Below are 25,091 nucleotides of genomic sequence, written 5' to 3'. Positions count from 1 at the left end.
AGAAAAACAGTGATCTGTAATAGCAATTTTCTTGCAGCTACAAGTAAATTGTACCTAAATAGACTTCCACAAGTATATGGAAATATCTGATTTCAAGCATTTCAGATTTCAAGTTAATGGACTGTGTTGGTATAACATAAAAGAAGGAAAGAGTTATACGGGGGTTTTGTGTTTTGCTCAAGAAAGGAGAGATTGCTTATTGAAAAAGTGGACTCAAACTTTTGCTAAAACTTTTTGAGGACTAGAATCCAACTCAGATTTGGAGTTCCTGCAAGTGTCCTCCATGAAACCTAAACAAATAACCCTTTTTCATGGCAGTTGTTCCTGCTAACTGTCCCCATCCCCATTTTCTGATATTTTGTGGTGGGAGTAGGCTTGCAGGCTTAGGAAAAGGCAGAGAACCCAAATGCTTTATAGCTGTGGTTTAGATAGAGCACAAAGCAAAGCTAAGGGAGTGTGCACTCTTAGCACTGACAAGGAGAAAGGGTTTTACTTGCACCATTTCTGCCAATAAGTTCCGTTCTCTTCCCTGATGCTCTCACGTCCTACTTACATGTGGAATTGCCAGGCTTTCTACCAAAGCATGCAGCATGGGAACACTGAGCACCAGGCACTGCTGTATTTCCTGGGCTGTTGGGGGCTGTCCACCCTCTCAACCCATCTATAGACTCACTGAACAGGCTTTAGGCACATAAAGATGTTCAGGGACCTCACTCCCCAGGTTTTGGTTTCAGATAATTTTCTTAAAGAGAGAAGGAAGCAGGGGACATGGCTCATTTTAGCAACCCCCTCAGATAAGAACATATGTTTGGCTGTGCAGAACTGGAATGCCAGCAGACTATAGAAGGCTTTCTGTTTTTCTCAGAGCAGTTTTTACTAAAGTGAGGTATGCCACAGGTGAATCCTAGGTATGTTTGAAATGTGTAATTGAATGCAAAAGTCTTGCTCAGTGAAGAGTACTGCCCAATCACGCTCTGGAGGAAATTGAATTACTTTTGGCCTGCTTCAAAGTGCATTAAAACACATGCTGTGCCTTCCTGGTGCATGTTTTGCTGTCCCCGGTATGAAACACATTGCTGAACATTTGTCAATCAATAGCTGAATGTAGACTGGCCTCCCTAGTTTTCCTCAAGTCTGGAGGATTTTGTGAAGCTTATTGAATATTCTGACTGTGCAAAATTGCAGCATTTCAGGCCACACTCTAAAATTTTAAGGGTTTAGACTAATTACAGGATCTCTGAAAATCTCCAATGAAAATTTGGTGGCGGTAAAAGATGCATTCCATGCCTTCCGCAGTGCTTTCTGAATTCACCAGCAACTATAAGCCACTTCAGTAACTTTATAGGCTACACAAAACACTGCTGTGTTACAGGCCTGTAATTCTTGTTCAGTGGTGGTTGGATTTTTTTTCTAGCTTTGGTGCTTTATTTTTATTTGTAATATGGTATATAATATTTACATTTCAGAATATTTGACTGAACCACTATGACCGAATTATTTTTCATTAACTGACTTCTCATGGCTGACTTGTCTTTTGTGTTCACCTCTTTTCTTTATATAAGTATTGTTTGTTTTTCCTTCCTTGTGTCCCTTCAATTGTTTCTTCAGTCCCTTTAGCATGATTCGCTCCTGCAATTTCTTTTTTCTAGGAAAAAATCCAAACTCAATTGCCATCTGATACTTTGTTTTGCTGTGACAGACTCTCCCTCCACAACACACAGCAGTGATTTTTCTGGTTTTGACATTGTTTCATTTAAGGATAATGAAATGCATGGACAATGAGGAGTTTATAACTAATTTTTGACTTCCAAATTACATTGAACTAAAAGCCCTTAAGCCATGCATTCTTTAGCCTATATGCTCTTGGGATATCTTTTCTGCGAGTGCCATATTTCATTGCTTTACATTTATTAAAGAGGGAACCTTATCTGTACCAATTTTTTTTTTTTTTTGTGAAGAGCACTGTAATATCCTATCATAATGGAGAAATTTGGAAATAACAGAAATTAAAATTAATTTGTGCTAATTCTTGTAATCTCTTTTATTTTCTTTGTAAACCTGCCAATTTTTTCAGTTCTTCTAGAGCTCTTTTCTATATATTTTTCTTTCTACCGCTCTAGGAAGAACTCTGCTACAATTCCTAGCTTTAAACTGGCTTTGTGTATTCCTAAAATTATCTGATGTTACGCATTATTTTTTTGCATGACAATGCCGAAGGAAAGGTGTCTCTTTTTTTATACGTCTACATTTCTAGTAGTCTACCTATGCTTTTTTTTCTCAATTGTAAAGACTTGGTCATATTCATCATAAACAAACTGGATGGATTTTTGTTCTTTGACCAAGCAGGAATTTTCACATCTTGAGAAATGTATTTATCCACTGCAATTAAATGATCTTTTTTCTCTGGTTTGGGCTTTAGCTATGGCATTCTGATTACAGATAGCCTCATTCAGTACATTTTTTGGTCACACCTATGGATGTCCTTCTTAAATTTTGAGGAATTCACTTGTAGGTGTTACTGTGTTCCTGACACTTGGTAGAAACATTGTCCCCACTCCATATGTTGGATACACAGGTTGTGCTTTTGGTTTTCATCCAAGGACTTGGGAGTCCCGGGCTTATCCACAGTGGAAAAAACATTTAGCATAAACTCTGTCTCATCCTGGTCTTTTCTTCCAAAACTGATGTGTGATTTCCATCTAATTTTCTAGCATGAGTCAGTAAATGTAATATAGGTGTGTGCTGGCATAAGTTTTAGAAGAATTTGTTCATGCCACCTACTTACACAACTTGTGTTTTTCTGTGGTGAGGCTGGTAAACTCCCACTCTTCACACTGGTCTTTTTTCAGACAGTGGCTGTTTGGATTACTACAGAGGTATAGAGTATTTCTAGGGTATTTGTTATTAGTTGCTTTTCTGATTATTTTCTAATTATTACCCCAAGTTCTGTATTCTCTTCAATAACATTTATTCCAATGTAGAATCAAGCACATATTTCAGTGCTTTTATGAACTATGGTAAGCCTCTGTCATTGCCTGACACCGTTTGGTACCACTTGTATCAAATATAACATTCAAAAAAGAAAAAAAAAATTTGAAACCACAGATCCTTTGACAGCAGTCTTTGATGAGGGCACCTTTTAGTTGAAAACCATAAAAATGCCCAGGAAAATAAAGAGCTACTTGCCAGAATCAAAGAAGAAAGATTTTCTGAGTTAGTCTAATTTTAAAAACATAAAAAAATTATGCAGAACTATTTTTCTTTTTCTGCTAATTATGTTTATTAGACAATTGTATTAACTGTGGCATATTTATGTCTGAACGTGTGTTTTCTTCACAGCTTTATTCAACCTTATACCAGTGGGACTTCGAGTTGTCGCCATCCAGGGTGTAAAGACTGGGTTGTATATAGCCCTAAATGGAGAAGGTTTCCTCTACACATCAGTAAGTACCTTGCTGGACTCTGTTTAGGAGGCACAGCTGAAGCTGAAGTCTACACAGGAATGAGATGGGTGTCCACTTTTAAGAAGTCCTGCAATGTCTGTGTATGTTGCACACACCATGCTTGTGCCTAGCATTATTTATAAATGGGACACAGTAGAAATTACTGTGTACTACATATGAAAGTCTGAATGTTAGCAATCCCAAAAAAGCACACCATAGAGCTCTTTTCCTGGCAGGCTTTCATAGTAGATTGCCATATACCACAAAGATTATAATTTTCATTTCAGTTCTTCAAAATTTTTAAGTAAGGACCTAAAATTATTTTCTTAGTCTTGTTGATCAGAATCCAAAAACCACTCTGACCATTATTTTTGTTGATAAGATTTATGAGTACAACTTCCATCTAAAACGTTATTAACAGCCTTATGGTTTGTCACAATAATCTTGTAACTGTATGCTTAGAATTACTGATTTTTTGATATCAAACACAAGGAGGGACTATTACCTCTGTTGAATGATCAAAGTTTAAAAAAAGTCTTTTTGAGTCACAAAGAAGACTGCTGGATAAAGTGACCAGAAAGACCCCAGATTGTTTCTGTTATTTCAAATGATTTGATGCTAATCACTCAGTGTGTTGTGAATATAAAATTCCTCAGTTTTGTTTAAATTTAGGGTCTTAACTTCCTTTGAAGGGTGGACAGCCTTTAATGTGAACAGGCAGTTCTGTCAGGTATTAACAAGGTGGCGTAAAGGATTTTTCACTACTGTATTGTTATTGACATCTATGGTAAATTTATTTACATAGTGCTTTTTCCATTTTTTGCGTCACATAGTTCTTAATTCCCATCTGAGTTACAATACACTGCTTTGTTTTCAATGTCCGTTGAAAAGAAATTGGAAAGATTAAGTTTCTGATGCCCTGAGGGAAAGTATTCTGTTTGTTTCAAACACACAATTGTCTTGCAAAAGCTAATTAGGATGAAAAATGGAACTAATCTTGAATGCCAATGTCAAGACAAAGAGAAAATTCCTCCTCACAAAATGCCTGCTGGAAACTCAAGCAGTACTGTCTACCTTCTTTTTACATCTGTTCAAAATAAAAATTCTATCACAGGAAAACATGCAATATATGCTATCAAAAGGAAGAAAACTTGAAGAAAAAAACTTAGTGATGTTAGAGAAAACAAATTACTGACTTTCTAGTTCCATCACATTGTGGGGGAAGGTAATTTCTGGATCATGGCATGAAGAGCATTTTTTTTTATGTGTTGGCACACTGAAGAGTACATTCTTGCCCAACACTGTTCCTGAAGTGCATTCTCAGTCCCCCAGAAAGAAATATAAATTTCAGAAGATGTGCTGTTTCCTCATGGTTAATTTTGCAGGGGGACCACACTTGTACAAAGTAGGCACTGTTTTTATGTATTATTCTGGAAATGATTCAAGTTAAATGAAGTTAAGTGAGGCGAGGATTGTTTTTCTAAGGTACTGCTTACTTTTCCTTGTGCAGAGAATGAAAGATGAGTGGCCCATTAAATTACAAATTGACACATTACAAAACACAGTGGAAGACTTTGTTATGTCTATGAAAATATTTTCAACTTAAACTTTTTTCAAGAAGAAAAAAAAATAACATTTGATCAAAAATTTAAAGGTATTGATTTCCAAACATCAGTGCTGTAATACAGGTTTGTTTGTTTCATATAATGTATTGACAACACTGGAAATACATTTTTGTCTCAGCAATTGCCTGCTTTCACCTTAAAGACTAATGCATTTGAATATAAAATTTCTATTACTGTTTTGGTGAACTTTTTGACTCTTTCACATCTGTGTATCTGTTGCACCTGAATGCAGAAGTTCTGTATTACATGTTACATATTTTTCCCTTGGCTATTTAGGAGAGAATGGGAGAAAACAGTTTTCTAAGTTTCATATGCCAACTGCCATCACTGAAAAAGCTGCTGCATAATGGGAATTTTAGTTAAAATGTACCTATATTTATATTTATTAGCAATTGCTTATAAAGTTTTGGAAAAAAGTAATCATGCCTTGTAGACTTAGTAGCATTTTCAGTCTAAGTTGAGACTGAAGTTCTGTATAGCCCTCCTATGCTTGGTGTCCCTTCTTCCCATCACACTCGTATTCACAGGATATGAAAGCTGCATCTTGTGAGAATACCCTACATGTTGCTGCCTCTCTTCAGAGACTCAAAGCCCCAGCTCAATTATTTTTATCATAAGGTTCACATCACATTGACTAATTAAGCAACAGCACTGACAGCAAAGGTATTATGTGTGAAGCTGCTGTGTGTGCTGTGTGAAGAAAATGAAGGTACAGTGACCGACTAGTTTTACAAAAAGATTGTCAGATGAAAATTTACATTGTTTCTTGCCTTTTTTAAAATCCTTTTTTAATGGTTGTTTACATCACTTTGAGAGTCAATAATTTTTTCCCCTTTATTCTGCTATATTTAAAATTTATTCAACTATTTCTCAGAATAAAAACTAGAAAAATGTGTAGAAATTCACAGAAGAGTGCTATGTCAGTATTTCTTGGAACAGAAACAGGAGGACAACAAATTGTGTAGGAAGATCAGTCTCAAGAGCTTTTCATACCTATTTTGCCTGCTGCAGCACTTGAGATTTGTATTCTGTCCTTTGTGAATTGATTGAGCCAGAGTCTCTAACATACATTATCAAAGTCTTGTCAAATAAAGGAGAAGAAGAATCTTTGGAGTTCGACAGGATTTTGCAAAATTCCTGAGAGAAATTTTCCAATTTTTTTCCAAAATCATAACCTATTTTTTTCCTCTGGACTTAAGTTTCTTATTGTAATACCATAAATAATTATTTTCTGTCATATGAAATATGAGAACAAAAGCCTTTTCATGTTGTGCTCTTGCTTGTTCTTTTAAGGGTTAACTCACTTAAAGGCTATCCATTAAACTCACCTATTTTGAAGCTTTGGATTGCTGTGTCCAACTTTATTTCTCAGTGTGTGTATATTTACATATACACACATTTATATCTGTATATTGAATGTATCTAGCCATAAATAGGATATATTTACCTACTGGTAGCTTTCCAGTTCTATATGTATGTTAGTGAGCAATGAGAATCATTAAAGTGAGTTGACATTAATTTTAGATGGCTTAATGAACTGTGAATAATTTAATATTTATGACTGACTAAATAACTGTGAAAGCTAGTTGGAAAATATGGATTCTTCCACAAAGAGCCATCTCAGTTACTAGCAAGATTTTTGAAGTTGTAGTTATGGACTTCATATGCTAAAGTCAAAAATTATGCCTTATTCCTTTCTTCCTTTTGGAAGGGTGAGCAAGGTGAGGTTTCATTTTCAGATTTTGTCTTGTCAAAATCAAAAGCAATGAAACTGACTCCATGCACTTAAAAAGGGAGCACAGCTGCAGGGATTCTCCATGGGGAACAGGTATTGCCTGCAGCAAGAAGATGGCAGTGCAGTGCTTGGCAGAAGCTTTTGTTGGGTTTGATGTTAATTTTGATCAACTCCCTTTGCAAGTGGTTCATTAGTTCAGCTTCCAGGGGGCTGCAGGTTTTGTTTTGCTTCTAGGATTTCCTGCTATCTTAGCAGGATAAATTCAGACGTAAAACTTATAAAATGTTAGTCCATTTTATGATTCCTATTTTCCTGTGATGAGGATATGAGAGCCCTCTGGGTTTACATCAATGGATTTTTCTCCAGAATTATTTGATATATCTGGGAGTGTTTGGAAGGGCTACTGGTTCCCTTTATTATCATAGGAGCAGTTTGTCACTGTACTACCTGTCTTTGGTAGGTATCAGAGTAAAAGAAAAGGGAAAATTCGAAATGTAGACAAGGAAAAGTCCTGTCTAGAACATCTTAACCTGCTTCTGTTTTCTTCTTTGTGTTTCCTCTTTCACCATTTCTTCTGCAAATTTTCTGAGACCAGAGATGTGAGCTAAAGCAGAGAGGAAAGAGTACACCTGTGATATTGTCCAGCAGCAGATATCAAAGTCATAGGAATTCAGTGCATGGTTTCTTAGTAAGACTGATGCTTTAAAAGATGACTGAGCCTGCAAGGCCAGGTCTGACCTCCCTGGTCCCCTCTTCCACCACTGCTCACTGTGGCTCCAGAGGTCCTCTTCTGGGCATGGGGTAGTGGGAACCTCACTGGAAGGATGTAGAAAGTACTGGAGAGGTTTTACCAACTTTTTGTAGAGTATTTTAGAATTAGGAATGTTGCACTACTCACTTAACAGAATAATCTTTTGTGAGGTGGGGGTTTGTTTTTTTGATCTGCCGCAGTACACAGTGTTGAGGGTGTTGGAAGGGTGTTGGTTGGGGCAGCGTTTCTGTTGCAGTAAGATATCAGTCTGTGTCACAGCCTTCATGAAAGAGAGAGAACATCAATATCTGTTGCTGAGCAGTGTATTTGTTCTATCGCTCCGGCAACTCTCACCTGAAAAAAAAGCCTTTGAGGATTTCTCCTGACATTTCAGCGGCTTCCCAATGCCACTATTTCTGCCACTTCTTTAAGCCCATGTAATTGACCTCTCTGAGGAGAACAAAATTCAGCCTCAAGCAAGAACATAGGAGCACCTTCAGTGAAGCCTGGAAAAGAGTGAGAAATGAAGTAGTCTGTATTTCTACTATTCAATTCAAAGTCAAATGAAAAATAAATTTTGTCTAGCTTTTCATAGAGCCTTTGTGCTTCGGAATAGCAAAGCTTATCATGTGCAGTACTTTGAAGGTTCAAATGTGCATAAAACCTTATAATAAACAAAGCAGAAGACAAAACCAAAGAGGAAATATGGTGTTTTTAAATTGTAATTTTTTACAAGAATAATCAAAAATGGGTTCATGCTGACATCAGGATAACGTTGTTACAACAGTAGTTGGCCTACGGTTTGGTCATTCTCCACCTTTGGATCATTCTACACCTTGCAAAGTGTTGTAGGAATAGCCGGCAATATATCTGTTTATAGAAAAAGTAACAAATAAAGCTTGCTCTGTGAAAAGATGTAGACTTTTATTTCTAGTGGTCAAAAGTATACTAAATATCAGAAAAGGGTAAAACTCACTGCTCTTGAGGTATCTGTAGTTTTGTAAATGCAAGCACATCAGAGTGGAGTGTCTCATAATATTGTGATCAATAGAGAACATTATTTTCTTTCTTATGTCAGACTTACGCTTTAGGGTCTCAACCTGCTCCCACACATTTATCTTCCAGCACAGACTTTACTAAAAAAAGGGTAGGACCTTATTTCACTTGTCATTATCTGTATCATGGAAGTATTGTGGCTCACTTTGGAAAGAGGAAAATGGGTATTTTTAATTATTTGAAACCACAGCTCCTGGTATTGACTTTTGAAAACTGATTATGTGATATTTTTAAGAGAGTAAAGGCAAGACCTTATACAAAATCCCTTATTTCAAGGGCTTACCACTGAACTGCTTCCTTACATATCTATAACGTTTTTTACATTTCTAGTTATTTTTTATTCAATTTGGGATCAGTTAGAAAGTGACCCATATTTATTTTGTATGGAAAAATGGTTTTTTGAAAGGGATGCAGCATGTTTCAGGGCTGTGTTCCTCTGTAAACTGGGATGCATCTCTCAAAAGGTAAACAAGTTCAGCATGTTCCAGCAGTTGAAATACACTGACAGGGAGGAGGAAAACATCTGCATGATTTATGCTTATTTATATCTGGTTTTGGAGGTAGATAATTTGTCTCTCAGGTTGCCTCCCAAAAATAAATACAGAGAATTGCTAATGAATGTATTTATTCTATGGTAGCATTTAAGCAACAACTGATAACATAGCTCTGCTATATTGTACAAAAGAGTGTCAAATGTCCCTGCTGCAGCATGCAGTACAAAAGGGGTACAAAATACATACTAAGTCCATGACTTTTCTTTACTGGGTTAGGTTTTCAGCACATTTTTGATTGAATGTGCTGAAGCCAATGCTTTCACACACAAGATAAGGTAAAAAAGGAGGTATGCAGAGGCACCTGAGAGTTTGATAAGGTAGGAGAGAAGTGAGAAGGGAAGAAATGAATGAAAGGAGGCAGACATGAGGAGACTGTGATAAGAAGGGATATAAGAAAGTGGATAAAAAGCACAGTGGAGCAGAACAGTATTGCAGAAAATCTTATAATGATATCGTCATTGTAGAAATGTTTAGGATGATATCACTGTTGTTCGAGTCTCATGCTTATGTTGATTATGACCTGAGTTTTTCATACCCACCAATGGCTACTATTTGAACTACTGTTCATAAACTATTTGTTTAATGAAAAGTGCCACTTTGAATACATAAGGATACAGTATTTTAGTGTGGCTTCTTACTCTATGGCTGTAGTTTCCTCCTGGAATTTAAATATTTTACTGGGGGTAATAACAGAACTTGGCTCAAAACTTGCAGCTCTGTTTCTTGCCACTTAAACCAAATATTTATATCCTGATTGTTTCATTAATGTCTACAGTATCCAGGATCTAGTTGAATTTTTATCAGTAAAAACAGTTTCATATTTGCTTTAATAATTAATTTTCCTTTCTCATGTATATTTCTCCTATCCCTGTGCAAAAATCACTTACTATATGTGTTCTCTCTCCCTGGAATGTATATAAATGCCCCAAGAATAACAGTTGCACTTCCACCTTCGCAAAGTTTGAACAATCACAGGGTCTGCAGCTGCAGCTGGATATTTTTCAATAATTGTATGACAAGGAATAGTAGCTGTAGGTAGGTATGCTAAAATGAGGTAATCTAATCTCATGCTTCAGGAAGTAGGATGACTGCCACAGGGTCCGAGAGGAATGCTTTGCCCAGTGTGCAGCATCACAGAGTGCAGTTGCTCTGGAGGAGGTTTGTCTCTGAGCTGTTGTGCAATGGTCACAGCTGAAGGCTGAGCCAGGCTTGATGGACCAGCAGCTTAATCAAGTCTGTCAAATTTCTGCTTCTGGCAATTCTGTCTCTCATGGTAACATTCCTGTATTTTTGGCCAATGTTTGTTTTGTTGCATAAATGCAACTACACTATTCTGGATGTTTCTTTATTCTCTGCTTTGTTGCTCTTAGGAATTTGGGGTTGTCAATAATCCTAAATTTTGAATTCATCTCACTCTCTATTGTATACCACTCTTGCCTTCTGTTCACTTACTTCCTTTCTAATTGTCACTTCCCAACCAAAAAGGATGACATTTGAAATTTCTAATTTTCTATTCATTACTGTTTAATCTTACTCATTCATTGCATCCAAGCAAGGAGGGAGGCTACCAAGGACTTGGAATCTCTCAAATTTTAGACAATTATCAAAAACATGTTTCCAAAACAAAATCTTACTACTTCTTTCCTTAATGGTTAATGGATATTGAAAATGTTAAAGACAATTTTGGGAGGATTTTATGGTAAGTTGAAATCCATTTCATAAGTGGGGTTCTTACAACAACTTCCTATTGCATTGTCAAGAGGTATAGATAAGAAAAAGCTCAACTTTCTGTGGAGTAGAACACTTAGACACATGTGGTGCTATCACTTCTGTAACTGCATAGTTAATGCATCTTCTGTTGTTCAGAGCTATTTCCAAAATGTATGTGTCTAGATAGAAAGATAGATGAACAGAAAATAACTGAGAGCTTTTAGATATTTAGTCTATTTTCAAAAAAATATTTCTGTTTGTCTGAAGAATTGCTTCAGTCAGATGCTGAAGCAAAAATTTGCTTTCATTATGTGAGAAAAACAATCCACATTAACGTGCAGAAATGAAATAGTGAAATGCGTATTTTTTCATTTTTTAAAAATTTCTCTAAAAATTTTAAATACCTTTAGAAAAATATTCAGGCTATATCTGATAATATCAAGATAAAAGAACGGTATTTATCTAGGTAATTAAAGAAGTATATGCAAGCATCACTATAATTTAAGAGAACTTTCTAAGGTACCCCTCATATTCTATAATGGGATGATGTGGGCACAAGTATCTGTGTATTAAATTATCATCTTATCTTTACAACATAATTCTGTATCATCTGTGTCATCATTCTGTGTGGTCCTTATGATTAGAATTCAAAAGAAGGATGATATATTAAAAATGTTATTGTAGTGTGCAACTCTACAACAGGGTTTTGTATGAAAGATAGAGTTTTGTAAATATCAGATGTTGACAAAAGCCATAGATGCATTTGATGACTGATTTATATACAATATCCATTACATTTTTGTAACAGGTTTCTTATTATTCTGGATTTTTTTAAGAGTCTTCTTTCACATTGCCATCATACACATTTATTTTATTGTTGTGGTGTATTCATTTTTTCATTTGAACAGGTAAATGTGTAGCTAAACCTAGTGATAAATTTATATCCCCTGTAATCTTCCTGTATGCCCTGTGAAAAAAAACTGGGATATTTCTGTTTGTAAGGCAGCTTTAGCCATGGGCTGGATCCTGTGAGCAAGCTTGGCCATCTGGGTAGGCCCACAGAAATGCTGATTCTGCATGTCCTGACTAATGACCCCTTACCTTGGCCTCCCACATGTTGGCAGAGCTTGTTAATCTGGGACCTGCCCAAGGGTGTTCACAGTCCCCTCTCTTGGGGACAGGGCTGCTCCCACCACCTTTCCCCGTGGGATTTTCTGTGGCCAGGGACAATTTCTTGTGTGCAGCCTTGCAGGACCTATAGACAGTGTGTGGGCGAATATGTCCCCAGAAAAGGCTGGGGTTGCCCCTGAGGCCTTCCTGGGGAACTTAGCTTCAGAAATGAGAACTATGGACCACATTTTGTTTCCCTTTTGGTAAATTTGTGACTATTTGTCGATTACAGTTCATTTACAATGTAAATAAGTTTGCTAAATATTTGTGTCTATAGAAAACTGAGTAGGAAAGAAAGCATCCAGCAACTTGTACATAGCTAGCTAACATCAAGTCTAGATTTCCCTCTTGGTTTGTCAAATTCCTCAATCTTCTCCTTTACCTGCTGGAAGCTTTCCCTAACAGTATTCCTTGATCTATTCCCGTAGATAGTGCATGATCTTATATGCTCAATATACTCATTTAGACAAATATCATAGATCTTCATTCCCGTACAGGGCCAGGAGCTGAATAGGGTGTGACTCTTTCCTGCCTTCTCTTTCCCTCATTTGGGACACCATTCAGTCAGAGGCAGCTTTAGGTGAAAACAGACATCCCGAAGGAAAGTTTGAGGTTCATTCTTGTTGCTTGACCAGGACCTACTTGTGGCACGGCATCAGAATAACTCCTAGCAATCGTGGAACCTTTTCTGTCCACAGCTTAGTGTAATTCAAAATTCCAATTTTAAATTTCTAAAATACTGCCTGAATATTGAAGGGATCTGAAATTTTTAGGAGTACCAAGTGTTGGCCTAGTTCTGATGCTAATTACAGTTGCTGATCTCATAGGTATCAGGGTTGGCATAGCAGAACATTTTCAGAAATCCATCTTGTAAGGTTTAAACTGGTGAGTTTGTTGTGCAGTGCTTATTCAGCATATCCTATTCACTGCCAGCTGAGAAGCTCTTTAGACTGATTCTTGTTGATTTGACAATGATTCTTTTTTTTAGCAGACTGCAAATACAGCCTTGGGGACATATTTGCTCTCCCTGTGGGTGTCTCACAAGGAATCGTAAATCTGAAGAAAAATCAGCAGTAAAACCTGAATTTTACTGCAGCAAAAAACATTGGAGGAGGGGTGAGCATACAAGTCACCCCATTGTGTTTGAATTCAGATATGACTCTTCTCTACATTGTCTTCTCCTGATATATTTGTCACTAAACATTTTGTAATAAAAAGTGACATGATGCCACTACCTGGAAAACCATGAATACCTGGGCTTAAGAGACAGAACAAGGTAGGAAAACCTTGTACTTTGAGTAAATGGGAAAAAAACCTGAAGGCTTAATTCCTTCTTTTTCTTTCTTTTTCGAGTAGCATGTCATGTTATGGAAGGCTTTGGCTTATTAACAGACTGATAAGACTTTTTAGCATTACCAGACATTTACATGGTATTACTTAATATTTAGTGTGATTGTGTCTGCAAAACTGAAAACAATGTTTCAACATGAAGATTAAATTCCAGTACTTTGTTACTCCGCAGATGTACAGAGCTAAAGACCCAAAGTTTTCCACAAAAGAGATGTGATTGCCTAATTCGCCATGGAATTGTTTACTTATTGCAGAATTGCCTAACAGCTGGTGAATTTTAAAAAGATAGAGAAAGGGGTTTATACCACAGGCACAAAACAAAATATAGCCAACATTTCAGAAGCATAATATGTTCTCTTTTTCATGTCCCTCTTGGCCAGCATGTGACTTCCGTGTTGTGACTAATGTCCCCTAAGCAGTTATACCCTTTCACATTGCTGTTCAGTACTAAAAACTTAGCACAGCCCAGGTCATCAGGAAAGAGAATAATATTATGAAAAGATCTTAAAAGCAGCTTTGATGCTGTTAGGAATAGGTAGAAGTATAAGATTTTTTAAAGTCTATTTCCCAAGGAATACTATTTCTCTCCCCAGTGTTATGTATTACTGGATGAACATGGGTTTATTAAAAAAAAATAAAATATAAGGGTTTAATTTTTATAAAATTTTAAATAAAAAGAAGACGTACCTGTGATTAACTACATTCCAAAATTCTTTTTGGTATCTTTTTCTTTACTCTAGGATGGGTTCGGACGTTCCCTGCCAAGGGAAGTGCAAAATGCATGTTGGTGTGATAATGAGAGAATAGTCAAGTCAGACTAAGAGTAAAGTATAATTAATACAGAACCAACTGGAAGTGCAATCTCTTTAGAGTTACTTTTGTTTTTACAATGGAATAGAATAACTTTTAGATTTGGTAGAAATTTTTCCATTTGCTCCTGTGGGGTCTGAAGCTATTGGTCTATGCTGCAGTAGGTACTGGAAGGATTTGTATAAGTAAGCATCATTCTCTTTGAGCTTCTTGAATGGAATATATCAGGGAGAATTCCTTCATTTTATTCAGTATGATATCTGACAAATGCTGATATCTATGATACACTAACAAATGCTGTTAGTAGAACTGCATTTTTAATTTCAACCTGCTTTCAACCTTGTACTTTCCTCTTCTCCTCCCCCATCTCTTTTTTCTCTGGAGAACTTCTCTTAAGGGTTAGGGTACCATAGGAAGATGCAGCATTTAATATTCTGTTTCAACATTTAGTTGTTCTTGAGGAGGACTGAGTTGACTATTTTCTTCTTGACATTTGAAGATCAGGAGTATGCCCTTGTCTCTCCATTTTCAAGTATCTATTGGCACCAGCAGGAAAGGAGATGAAGGAATCAGCCTTTCAGGCATTGAAAGTGACAACTTCAGGAAGCATCAGCTGAGGCGATTTTATCACCCATTTAGCATTCATCTGACTATTGAAGGTGGCTGAAGAATAGCATTTGAAAACAGAATAGGAGATAAAATTGGTATTTCCCTTAATACTTACAGAACATTCACTGTCATCTTTGACAAGTATCAGTGTTCTGCCTGGTTCTCAGAACTGTGAAAGTCACTTTTCTTCGATTGACACAATTAGAGTAGAAGATAGGTCAACTGATTTTTTTTTATTTTCAGGGATTATCATGCGGAGGTGGCTGCTCTGTGGATGGAATATGAGGAATAGTGAGGTAGTATCTAAAGTACTTTGTCCAACTCACAGCTTTGAATGTGCAAGTATGACATTGAGAAAGGAGCAGACAGGGGAAAGGATTAGGATTAGGTGATCCACAGGTGGATTATATTAGGTTCACTTCAAACTCTGCCAATCATGTGAAAACAGTCTCACTATATGAAAACAGTCTCACTAGTGAATATTGTCAGGAACTAGCCATGGTATACATAGCCTCACCTGAAATTGTTGGAATTACCCTAATAGGAAGTGCAGGGACATGGGCCATGTTAGAGACAGACAAGATGCAGCATTCCCACTAAATGACATTTTATTCTAGCAGATCAAAGATTTTATTAGTTATGATGAGGCATGCTCAGTTTTATTTGTTTGTAGATACATCAAACTCAGGAATATAGCATGGAGTTCCTCAATCCTGGTCCTAAAAATTGCACTATAACCTTGTTATCCTCATGACTTTCACAGACTCGTTTTTGTGTGAGCCTGTAGTGGTAGAAACTTCATTAAAAGATTTGAACAATAAAACACTACTCATGGAAATATAAAGAAAATGCTGATTAGTTGTTTAACTGAAAAGTAAAAAAATAACTCCACAAGTTAGCTGTTAACATAGAGATTGCTGATGTAAAGGAATTGTAACACTCTAGGCGTTCAAGGTATTAAATAAAAATTAAAACTACTTTGAAAGAGATGCTCTAAATTCATCGAGGACATTATTTTTTAATAAAGTAAATAATCCAAAAATGCAGAAAACAGAAACAAGTACTCAACCAAATTTTCAAGATTTTTAGGAATGGAGATAATGCTGAAATCTTCCCATAATTTTTTGTAAAAGTTCTAGATAATAAAAAAAAAAAAACTTCATAAATACAAGTTCATTTAAAAAGGCTCTTATTTTTTATATGCATGAAGGGTTGTGTTAGTACTAAGTCATATTTTTTTTGAAAGAGATGGACTTCAGAGGTTCTGTAAATAGGTTTGTTCATATGTATTTTTTTTTTCTAAGAAGACGAAACAACTTCCTTTTCTTCACTTTCTTCACTTTGTCAAAACAAGAAATGCTGGAAAATGCCTGCATCTATTTTCTTTCTTTTTTTGTCAAGTCCTATTTGTTAAAGCAGTGCTATACTGTTTTTCCTTTGTCTCTGAATGGAAGAAGGAATTTTATCTGGCACTTTATGGCCTGATGCTTTTTCTAAGGGTTTCTGGCACAGTTCCTGTCACTGGTAAACAGCAGGGTGTTCTCTCTATGCTTAAGATTGTTGGTAGTATCTTTCTGTTAAAGTCAATTTGGTACCACTCTGTGATTGGAGAGACCTGGAAAGCCAGTTCTTCTGGAGAAGTCTTTAGTAAGGTAGCATACTGTTTTTTATTCCAAAATAAATATCTACTTTCATCTGTAAAAAGACAATCAAGTAAATAGATTCATTTCTTTATTCTATTGTATGTATAGTATGTATTTATTCTATTGTATTGTATTCTATTTATATATTCCATTGTATGACCTGGTAAAACAAAAAAAAAGCAAATATTTTAATTAACACCTTTTTTTTTGTCACATTCCATTCTAAACATCAGTTTTGAATATGATAGGAAGGCAGGCTTTTTTAGGACAGATTATTAAAATTATAATCCTATATTGCGTTTATAAAGGAGTATGCTGAGGATTTCTCACACACTTCTGCAGTTTCCATGCTTTTGGCTAGCCTCAGTGAGGAGGGAGCTCTGTTGCTTCCGTGAGTGAAACCAGAGCCTTAACAGTGCCAACAAATGCCCATAATGTCATAGTGACAGTAAATTCTTTTATTTCTGTTTCCGTCTGGTGATCCCAAAAAATTGGACATGCAGAAATGAATGTAGCTTTGTTACCCCTATGTGTGCTGTACAAGAATGCCAGTAAGTTGTCTTGTCTTCCTTTTAAAAAATAATAAAATTTCCAAAGCTGTTTAATTGAGAACATTGACCATGGTAACAGAAATATATATTAAGTGTCAATTATGAAGCAGAGATTTGAGATATGTGAATATGTAACAGCAGAAGCTAGTCTGCACACAGCTTCTAGATCTTTCTCTAGAGTGTTTCTGTCCAGGCTCTGACGGAGTTAGGAAGCAGGTGTCTGAATTTCCCATTGCTTTCTTGATTTTGAAAGTCATAATAAATTCAAAATAGAACCATAGCATGTGGTTTGAATGTAGTCCCAAAGCCTTCTATCTATTGGGAAATATCTACAGAAATATTGACAGATTCAAATGACTTGGGGTAACTCCATAGTCGAATGAATTCAACAAAACTGTGAAATTATTTCTGCTGCAAGCCTGATGTAGTCTGCAGTGTGGAATACTCTGATTTCTGCCACTAAACCATGGAAAAATTGCATTGTTCATACACATGCTGTCTCCAGAAATGTGTCTTCAGTAGATTCAGTAAAAGTCCTATCTTTTTATCATTTTAACAAAATGGTGAACAGTGGCAGAACAGTGAGAAAACATTTTTTCATACAGTTTGTTTGATGGGGGCTAAAACATCATGTTCAAAGCAGTTGTCTAAAAGTGAGCTTTTTGTCTTCTCTTTTTTATTTCCTAGTTCTGATAGCTATTTCTTCCCTCAAGCCTGCTTTGTTAGCTAACTGGATTACCTGAACCCAAAGACTAAGTTGTAATTTCTTCCAGAGGACTTTTATATTGAGCCACCTTATCACTATGCAGATAAAACTTAACTTCCACAACCTGATCTGGCTCATTTGGTCTTGACCATGGATATCTCCTGGCTGTGCTGTAGGTGAAGACAAATCAGGGCCATGTACAGCTTTTGGTATTTTCTACTGAATCTTGGAAAAGTTTCCCTAAATAGGACTCTCTTTGAGTTTGCTAGGTGCAACTTCTTCAGTGGAGAGTAGTAAAAAAAGCAATATTGAACAGATCAAACATAACTCATCATTTCAGATGTCAGATTTAGCATACACATTGCATTATACATAATGATTTCAAAATCACATCATTTAAAAATATAAAATCCATATTTCATGGGTAGCAATTAAGTGAAATGAAATGAGATGAAAAGCATTCTGGGCCACATTCTGTTAAAGCTTCTTTGGACTTGGCACTTACTCCTTGATAGCATCAAAGGTAATTTGAAACGTAAATAATGCTTAGAAAAATAGCTATGCTTTTATTCAGACCTCTGTACTTAATTCAGTGACATAACTTGCAAAGTTTTTATATTTGAGAGGTGTTACATCAATAAAATTGAACAGGCTTCTTTCTTTTTGATGAGATGTACTTAGTAGTTTCTCTTTCATCTTAAAAGTAATGTAATAATGAAATATTTAAGGTGGCAACTTAAAGGATGCTTTCATTTCCTCATCTTTATATTAAAATGGCTTTATAACTAATCTGTCCAATAAAGCTAATAAAACAAAAAATATTATCTTAGAATCAAACTACCATTTTTTCTAAGATACTGAAAAAAATAAGTAACATCTATAGCTAGGTGTTAGTGTGGCATTGCAAGGGACCTGTCCTCTCTTGTCAGAACTTCTGGCCCTGGGGAGCTTATTATATCTCCTTGAATGCTTTACTTAAGTGTAGTCCACCATGTACACAGTGTATTATATGCATTTCACTTTGGGCTTCCAGAAAGCATCTCAACATTACTTATTTGAATTCTCTTTTAATCATTTCCCCTTTCTGTATTTTCAAATGCTGTATGTCAGGGGATATGAAACTATTTTATGTCACTCCTTTTACTTCAAAGAACAGCTTCAGAGGTTTAACTAATTTTATGTTGAAAAATAGTGTCTTCTAGTAGTCTAGAAGACACTAAAACGTCCTAAAATGGCCTGGTCATTTAGTCAAAGTACTATTAAGATATTCAAATCCAACTTATGCTTTTTGCCATAAAAAACAGGAGCATTGAGGAGCAAAGGGGAGTGTAGGACTCCTATAGGGGTGGTTTCTTTATTTTTTTTTCTTTTGGTCCCTAACTTGCTTAAAAATTTCTAAAAAGGTAATGAAATCAGAAATACCCATTAAGTTTTTTGGGGGTTTTTTTGTTTGTTTTTTTTTAAGTCAATATTAGAGCCTAATTAACAGCCCTTTATTGTGAAGAAAATCCAGTCTGCAGTACTCCTGCACTTAAAATACTCAACGCAATGGAGTATTAGGCTCGAGCAATATTCCTGAGGGGGTTAAAGTCAGTGAGTATTGTGCAAAACCCAGCTATGAAAGATTTTTCAAGAAAAGTGTATGCGTAACATAGCATCCAATTTTCTACTTTTGTTCCTTAGGACTACTGCTTCCTTTCTGAAGGGAAATGGAGTACACATGAGCGGTGGCTAAACTTTGAAACCATAAGAATGGCAGAGCCAAAGATAAATGCAGTCTTCTGTAAAAGAATTTTTATAAACAAATAAATATAAATATAAATATAAATATAAATATATATATATATATATATACACATGGAATTGGAAAACTTAACCAAAAGAACTTTTCAGTATGTATAATCATTTTCGTTGCTGTTCAAAGAAACACCATTGTAACAGTGGTCAGGGAAAAGAAAAATACCTTTCTGAGAGAATGCCTTCAGGATATACTGTACCACCTAGAAAGTTGTATGATGCTGGCTGGCTACCTTAGTAAAAAACCTTAATAAAAAAAATACCTTAACCAAAAAAATACTTTAATGCAAGTTTTCAGGTTGACTTGGAAATGTAAGATGGTAATGAGAATTTATTTTTCTAACACGCAGCTCAGAGCGGCTCTTCAAGACAATTACCAGGAGAAGGTGAGAAGCAGACTAGTGCATCTGAAAGCTCATATATGTATACAAAATAGAAATTGCTGCAGAGATTGCTTTGAAATGGGAACTACCTATGAATAAAAAGATCATAGAAACAAATGTTACTGGAGGTAAATGATGTGAAAATGTGTGACTAAATATATACCTTATTTTTCCTGTTGAAATTGGAAAGGTAATTTGTGAATTTTACCTGCAGAATACAGGTTTGTTATGTAAACTTAAATGCTATCTATAGCATCAGTAGAAGTCATATTAGTCTGTAATATAGCTTTTCCTTTGTTTTCCCCTTTCTCTTTACATACTTTTGAAAAATATTTTCCATGGTATTGCTTTCTTAGGTGTGCTTTCAGCTTAACCTTTTTTAATGCAGAAATTAATCAATTTAAAAAAAGTTTTTCTAATGTAAATCCCTAGAAAATGTTTCATCATGTGTTCATGGTATTTGAAGGTCTGCTTTAGAGCACTAAAAAAACATTAGTAGAATCTTTTAAAAATTTTTTTTGCTATAAGGTTTGGGTTAATTTCCTTTAATACTTCCATTTTCATGGTAATAAGTTAAAAATTGTTACAAATTGTAGAACAAATGGCAACAAGGATATGAAGTGGCCTTTGGACTCTAAGGCACATGGTGTGGCTCTTCGGGGCAGTCCTGTGAGATGCCCACAGTTAGATCCCAGCAATGCCTGTGGGTCTCCTCCAAATTAGGATTTTCTATGATTCTCTGATTCTGTGTGGGCCAGTGGTGAACTCCTCTATCAGAGAGGGAGCTTAACTCATGCTCCAAAAATCAGAACATGCCCCCGTTGTGCTTCTTTTGGCCTCCTGGTTCATAAGGCTAATGTCCCCTCCTCCCCTGACCTTCTTCTCCTTCCCTCTCTATCCCCAATTTTATCATCCAAGAATATTTTCATTACAACCCAATATATTGGTAATATTTGTACACTCTATCTTAAAAGCAGTCATTTGCTATGTGAAAGGGAAACTGTTGAATTTAGTCAATAAACAAAACCTAGTGCTCTGGATATCTGCAGAGAGGTGGTTACAGCACTAGTATCAATCCCCAAATTTCTTATTCCAGTCCTTACAAAATACATCTTAGAGCTTTATTTTCATTCATCACATACTGAAAGTAGAATGTAGGAAGGGAAGTAGGAATTATTCAAAATAGAAGTTAAATCCAGTAAGCAACATGGAGCATAGAAAATCCTTCTAATAATATTTTGTCCAATTCCTGTCTTTTTTTATTTGCTTTTTTTAGTGGTTCCTGTTTTGCTAGTTTCTTGTCCAAAGCTTGAGTCATAGTTGATGTTCATTTTCATTTGAGTGTGCAAAGCTAAAAATGAGCACAGAAAAGTCTTTACTTTCAAATCTCCTAAGTAGTTTTAAGTAGTCTTCAGTGCTGTCCTTTTTTCCATGGAGGTCTAGTCCTTCATTTTTATCCTTGAGAGAACAAAATGAAATGAAACTATCTAGTACAAATTACTTCTCAGAAAACAATGCGAGCAATGGCCTTCATTTGATGTCCAGCAGAGCTCAAAGAAAAAGTAATGTGTGGCTGCTGAAATCTCATGGATCAGCAGCACAGGTTTGTAGCTACAACATAGGTAGCTCATAACCTCCTTCAGCAGCTCCAATGGCCCAAACATAAATATATTCATTTCAGATAAAACTCCCACTAAATTCAACTGGAACAAAGCCCAGATAAGAGTGAATACTTTTGAAAGTTCCACTTCCTATCTCATTAAACAGAATGATGAAACATTTGCCTATTTTCTGGTGTAAAGAGGTTATCACAGAAAATGAGGTATCACATAAAAGGGCTCAAAAGTAGTTGAACTTCTAACACTTTGAAAAAAAGTGCATTTATTGCTGTGGTTTACAGCTCAGTTTTTCTGGCATTAGTTTGATTGTGGGGTCTGAGAAGCTTTAATATATTTTTGAGAGGCTGTGTTTTTATGAAGTGAGAGACAATAATAACAACACTTGATTAGTTCAGCAAGCTCTTTAAGAGTAAATTTATATTTTTGTTTAACCTTCTGTGTTTAGGGATAGTTTATATTTTCTTCAAGACTTCCAGTAGCTTTGCTCTATGTTGTGCTGAGTGCATTTTAGTTTGAGTTGTTTTTTATTGTAAGGAGCAAACAACATTCAGAAAGGGAATGGCATGATGGCCAGATGGCAGTTCAGAAATGGCATAATAATCCTACCACTAGTAAAATACTTCACACTACTGAAAGGGAAAAAAGTTAGAAAACCAGAGGAAAATAATTTTAATAACCTGTGTTAAGATTAGAAAAATATTTCACTGAAGTAATGGGTGAAGTTTTAAATGCCGCATACTCTCATTTTTTCACATCTTCAAAAAAACCTTCAAAACATTAATTGTCAGTAAGGGAAATTTTGTCACAAGTAGGTAAACTATGTTCCAGGAGATTCCACTAGCATGCTGTATAAGAGTAATAACTGAAGTATATATTCCTTGAGGAACTCTTTCTGTGAAACCTCATGTGACTTTTTATTGCATTCTAAAATGTGTCTTCCCAAGAAGCTTCAGTTTAAGCTTCCTTTGTGCACCACTTCTTCATTCCCCTCTGACTTATTTTCTAGCAAAAACTAGAAATAGTTTTAATGCCTATGAATTTTCTTGAGGGCAATTTAATATGACATGGCTGTGCAGTAGGGCACAACCTTTGAGCTTGCTGTGAAGGTAAAATATACTTTAGAAATATTACAGAGATTAGGAAGCAATCGGATGGTTATGACTTCAAGAGTTAAGAAACCTCCACAACACCAAAAATAAAAGCATGAGTATTTGAACTTTTTTTTTTTTTTACATTGACCAAAACGTTTCAGCACAAAATAGTATTGTGCAAAGGAGATGCTTTAATTTTGCATGCATGCAATAAAAGATAAATAGCCAAAGTTCTTGTTCAGTCAAACGTTTTGGAGCCACATAAACCTACTGCACTAATTTTCTTCCATTACCACAAGTAGGTTAGAAAATATTTGAGGTAATCCAATGCTATGAGTTTTCTTGATGTTTTTAGCTTGCTTTAGTAGTGTGCAAGTATAAAAGCTTCAAGAAGTGAAATTATGTAGGCACTGGCATGGAATACAACTATTACCATTGGAAGACAAGTCTGCATCCTCTGACTAAAAGACACTGGCAACGAAGACACTCATCTGTGACCTTACTTCCTTCAAAATAAAATAATAATATTCAGTAGTTTTCATGGACCAGGTTCAAAAATTTATGAAAGAGTATTTAAATGAATGTGATGACTTTCTTCAACTTAATTGTAGAGCATAAGTTTACCTTGATTTTGTTTGCTGTAGGGAAAGTTCTAGACCCCAGTATTTTTGGGGTGTAAAATAATTACTGAGCCAACTGTTTTCTATACAGACAGAGATTAGGAGATATGTTACTGAAGATAACTACACTGAATTAGTGCCTAATTTTTCAGAGGCTATTGTCCAGATAATTAAACTCTGAATTATACCCTAATTTGAATGTCTATCCTAGGGCAGGTAGTTCTTTCTACGCCGTGAGTCTTTTGTTGAGTGATAAATCTGGTGTCACTCTGGAATAAAAATTAATTATATGCTAAATTATGGTTCTTGTTACACAAAATATCTTAGTGTAATGGTGGTAATGCTTTCTTGATAGCCTTGTGAAGCCAGTTCATATGGACTGCATGTTCATTATGTTTAGTGAAAAATTATAGGTTAATTAAGCCACAAACTACAGTAATAGATAATTGTTTTGAAGGTTTTGGTGTGGGTTTTTTGGCAGAGCACTATATTGTAATTGTAGTCGCCATGAAAGAAATTATGTAGAGGTTGTAGCTCTCTGTGTAGCTCAGCATGCTAAATTCCCAAAACTCTTCCTCCATTGTGTATAGCAAACTTATTTAAACATATAATTGATAATATGGAAAATCCACAATTTAAAGTCCAGAACTAAATTATAATAGCCATGTGTCCTTTATCCAGAACTAATCATCCAGTATGTGCAAGTCAAAAAGATAAAGCCCAATATCTTCTAAGACTTCAGTGAAGAAATGAATTCATGTTAAAACATTGTTCTTCATCACTGAAAGAGATCTGCCTCCACCCTACCCCACCCCCTTGTACTACATGCAAATTCTGGTTTTATTGCTCTTATAAGAAAGGAGAGTATGCAATGGGCACAAGCATTTTATTTTATATAGGCCACCAGCACACTAGGAACATACCTGAATATGATTTATGAGTTTGGGCCTTTTTTTTCCTTTTTAAAAGAAAGTAGTCATAGTGATTTTCTACATATCATAGGTTTTCTGTTTTGTTGTTTCTTTAGGTTTGGTTACTCATCCCATCATTGTTTGGGTCTGGTGGCTTTTTTGCTCTTTCTACATTAATACAATTTTGTTTGCTGTCCTGTGTTACAGGGCTAGATGGACTTTGTTCTGACATGACCCTTCTCTGTGGCGCCTGTTTCAATGGGACTGCAGCCAGGTCTATACTGCTGCAATTCTGCTGTCTGCTGTGTGCTTGCTAACTACACAGCGTGAAGAAGGCAGAGTAAAGGCAGTTTTTAAAGATTTTTCAAGGCCACATCCACATCTGCTGTACCTCTGTGAAGTTTTTCTTTTTTTGTGTTCCCCCAGATTGTAATCTCAGCAACAGCAGTATTCTGTATCTTTGGTAACAGCCAACAGCTGGCATCATGCTAGATACCACTCCTTGATGGTGCAGTGATATTTGTCATACTTTGCAGGTACAGAATTCAATATAAAGATTTAAGTTGCAGGTGCAAGAGGTGAGTTGTGCAGTTTCTCAGCTTAGCAGCAGCTTCCTGTGCTTCTTGCTCTTGAAAGAAAACATCGCTGCTGTTATTTATTTATTCTATGGCAATTAGCCAAGAGCTGCGTTAATGTGCAATTTAAGACCTCCTGTGTCAAAGTGATGCCACCTTGGCTGTTTCCTGAGCTTTCTGATCCTGTTTTATTTTCTCCTTCTCAGAGCAGTCCCAGGAGACAGGGATGGGTGCCAGGGAGATTTCTGCCTCTTACAAAGATGTGCCAATACTCATTATTCCTGCAAAACAGAGTCAGCATGTAGGGCCTAGGTGGGGCACAGGGGTTAACCTAACCAGCCTGTAAAGAATCTGTGATCATGTTTGCAGAGCACCTGTTTTG

The 25,091-nt window shown here is 35.9% G+C and overlaps 1 protein-coding gene across 2 annotated transcripts in view; it reads left to right on the top strand.

Moving 5' to 3' along the window:
* The window catches only part of FGF14 (fibroblast growth factor 14), a 382,502-nt gene that overhangs the window by 293,847 nt on the left and 63,564 nt on the right, over window positions 1-25,091 (top strand). For both annotated transcript variants that reach the window (XM_059493448.1, XM_059493449.1), the window contains exon 3: window positions 3,340-3,443. In XM_059493448.1, coding sequence (XP_059349431.1) covers window positions 3,340-3,443 — 104 coding nt within the window. The remainder of the gene's footprint in view (window positions 1-3,339; window positions 3,444-25,091) is intronic.

The sequence above is a fragment of the Ammospiza nelsoni genome, chromosome 2 (assembly GCF_027579445.1).
Source record: "Ammospiza nelsoni isolate bAmmNel1 chromosome 2, bAmmNel1.pri, whole genome shotgun sequence".
NCBI classification, from domain to species: Eukaryota; Metazoa; Chordata; class Aves; order Passeriformes; family Passerellidae; genus Ammospiza; species Ammospiza nelsoni.
Note: the sequence above shows the minus strand (reverse complement) of the source record. Positions and strands in the feature narration are given on the sequence as shown.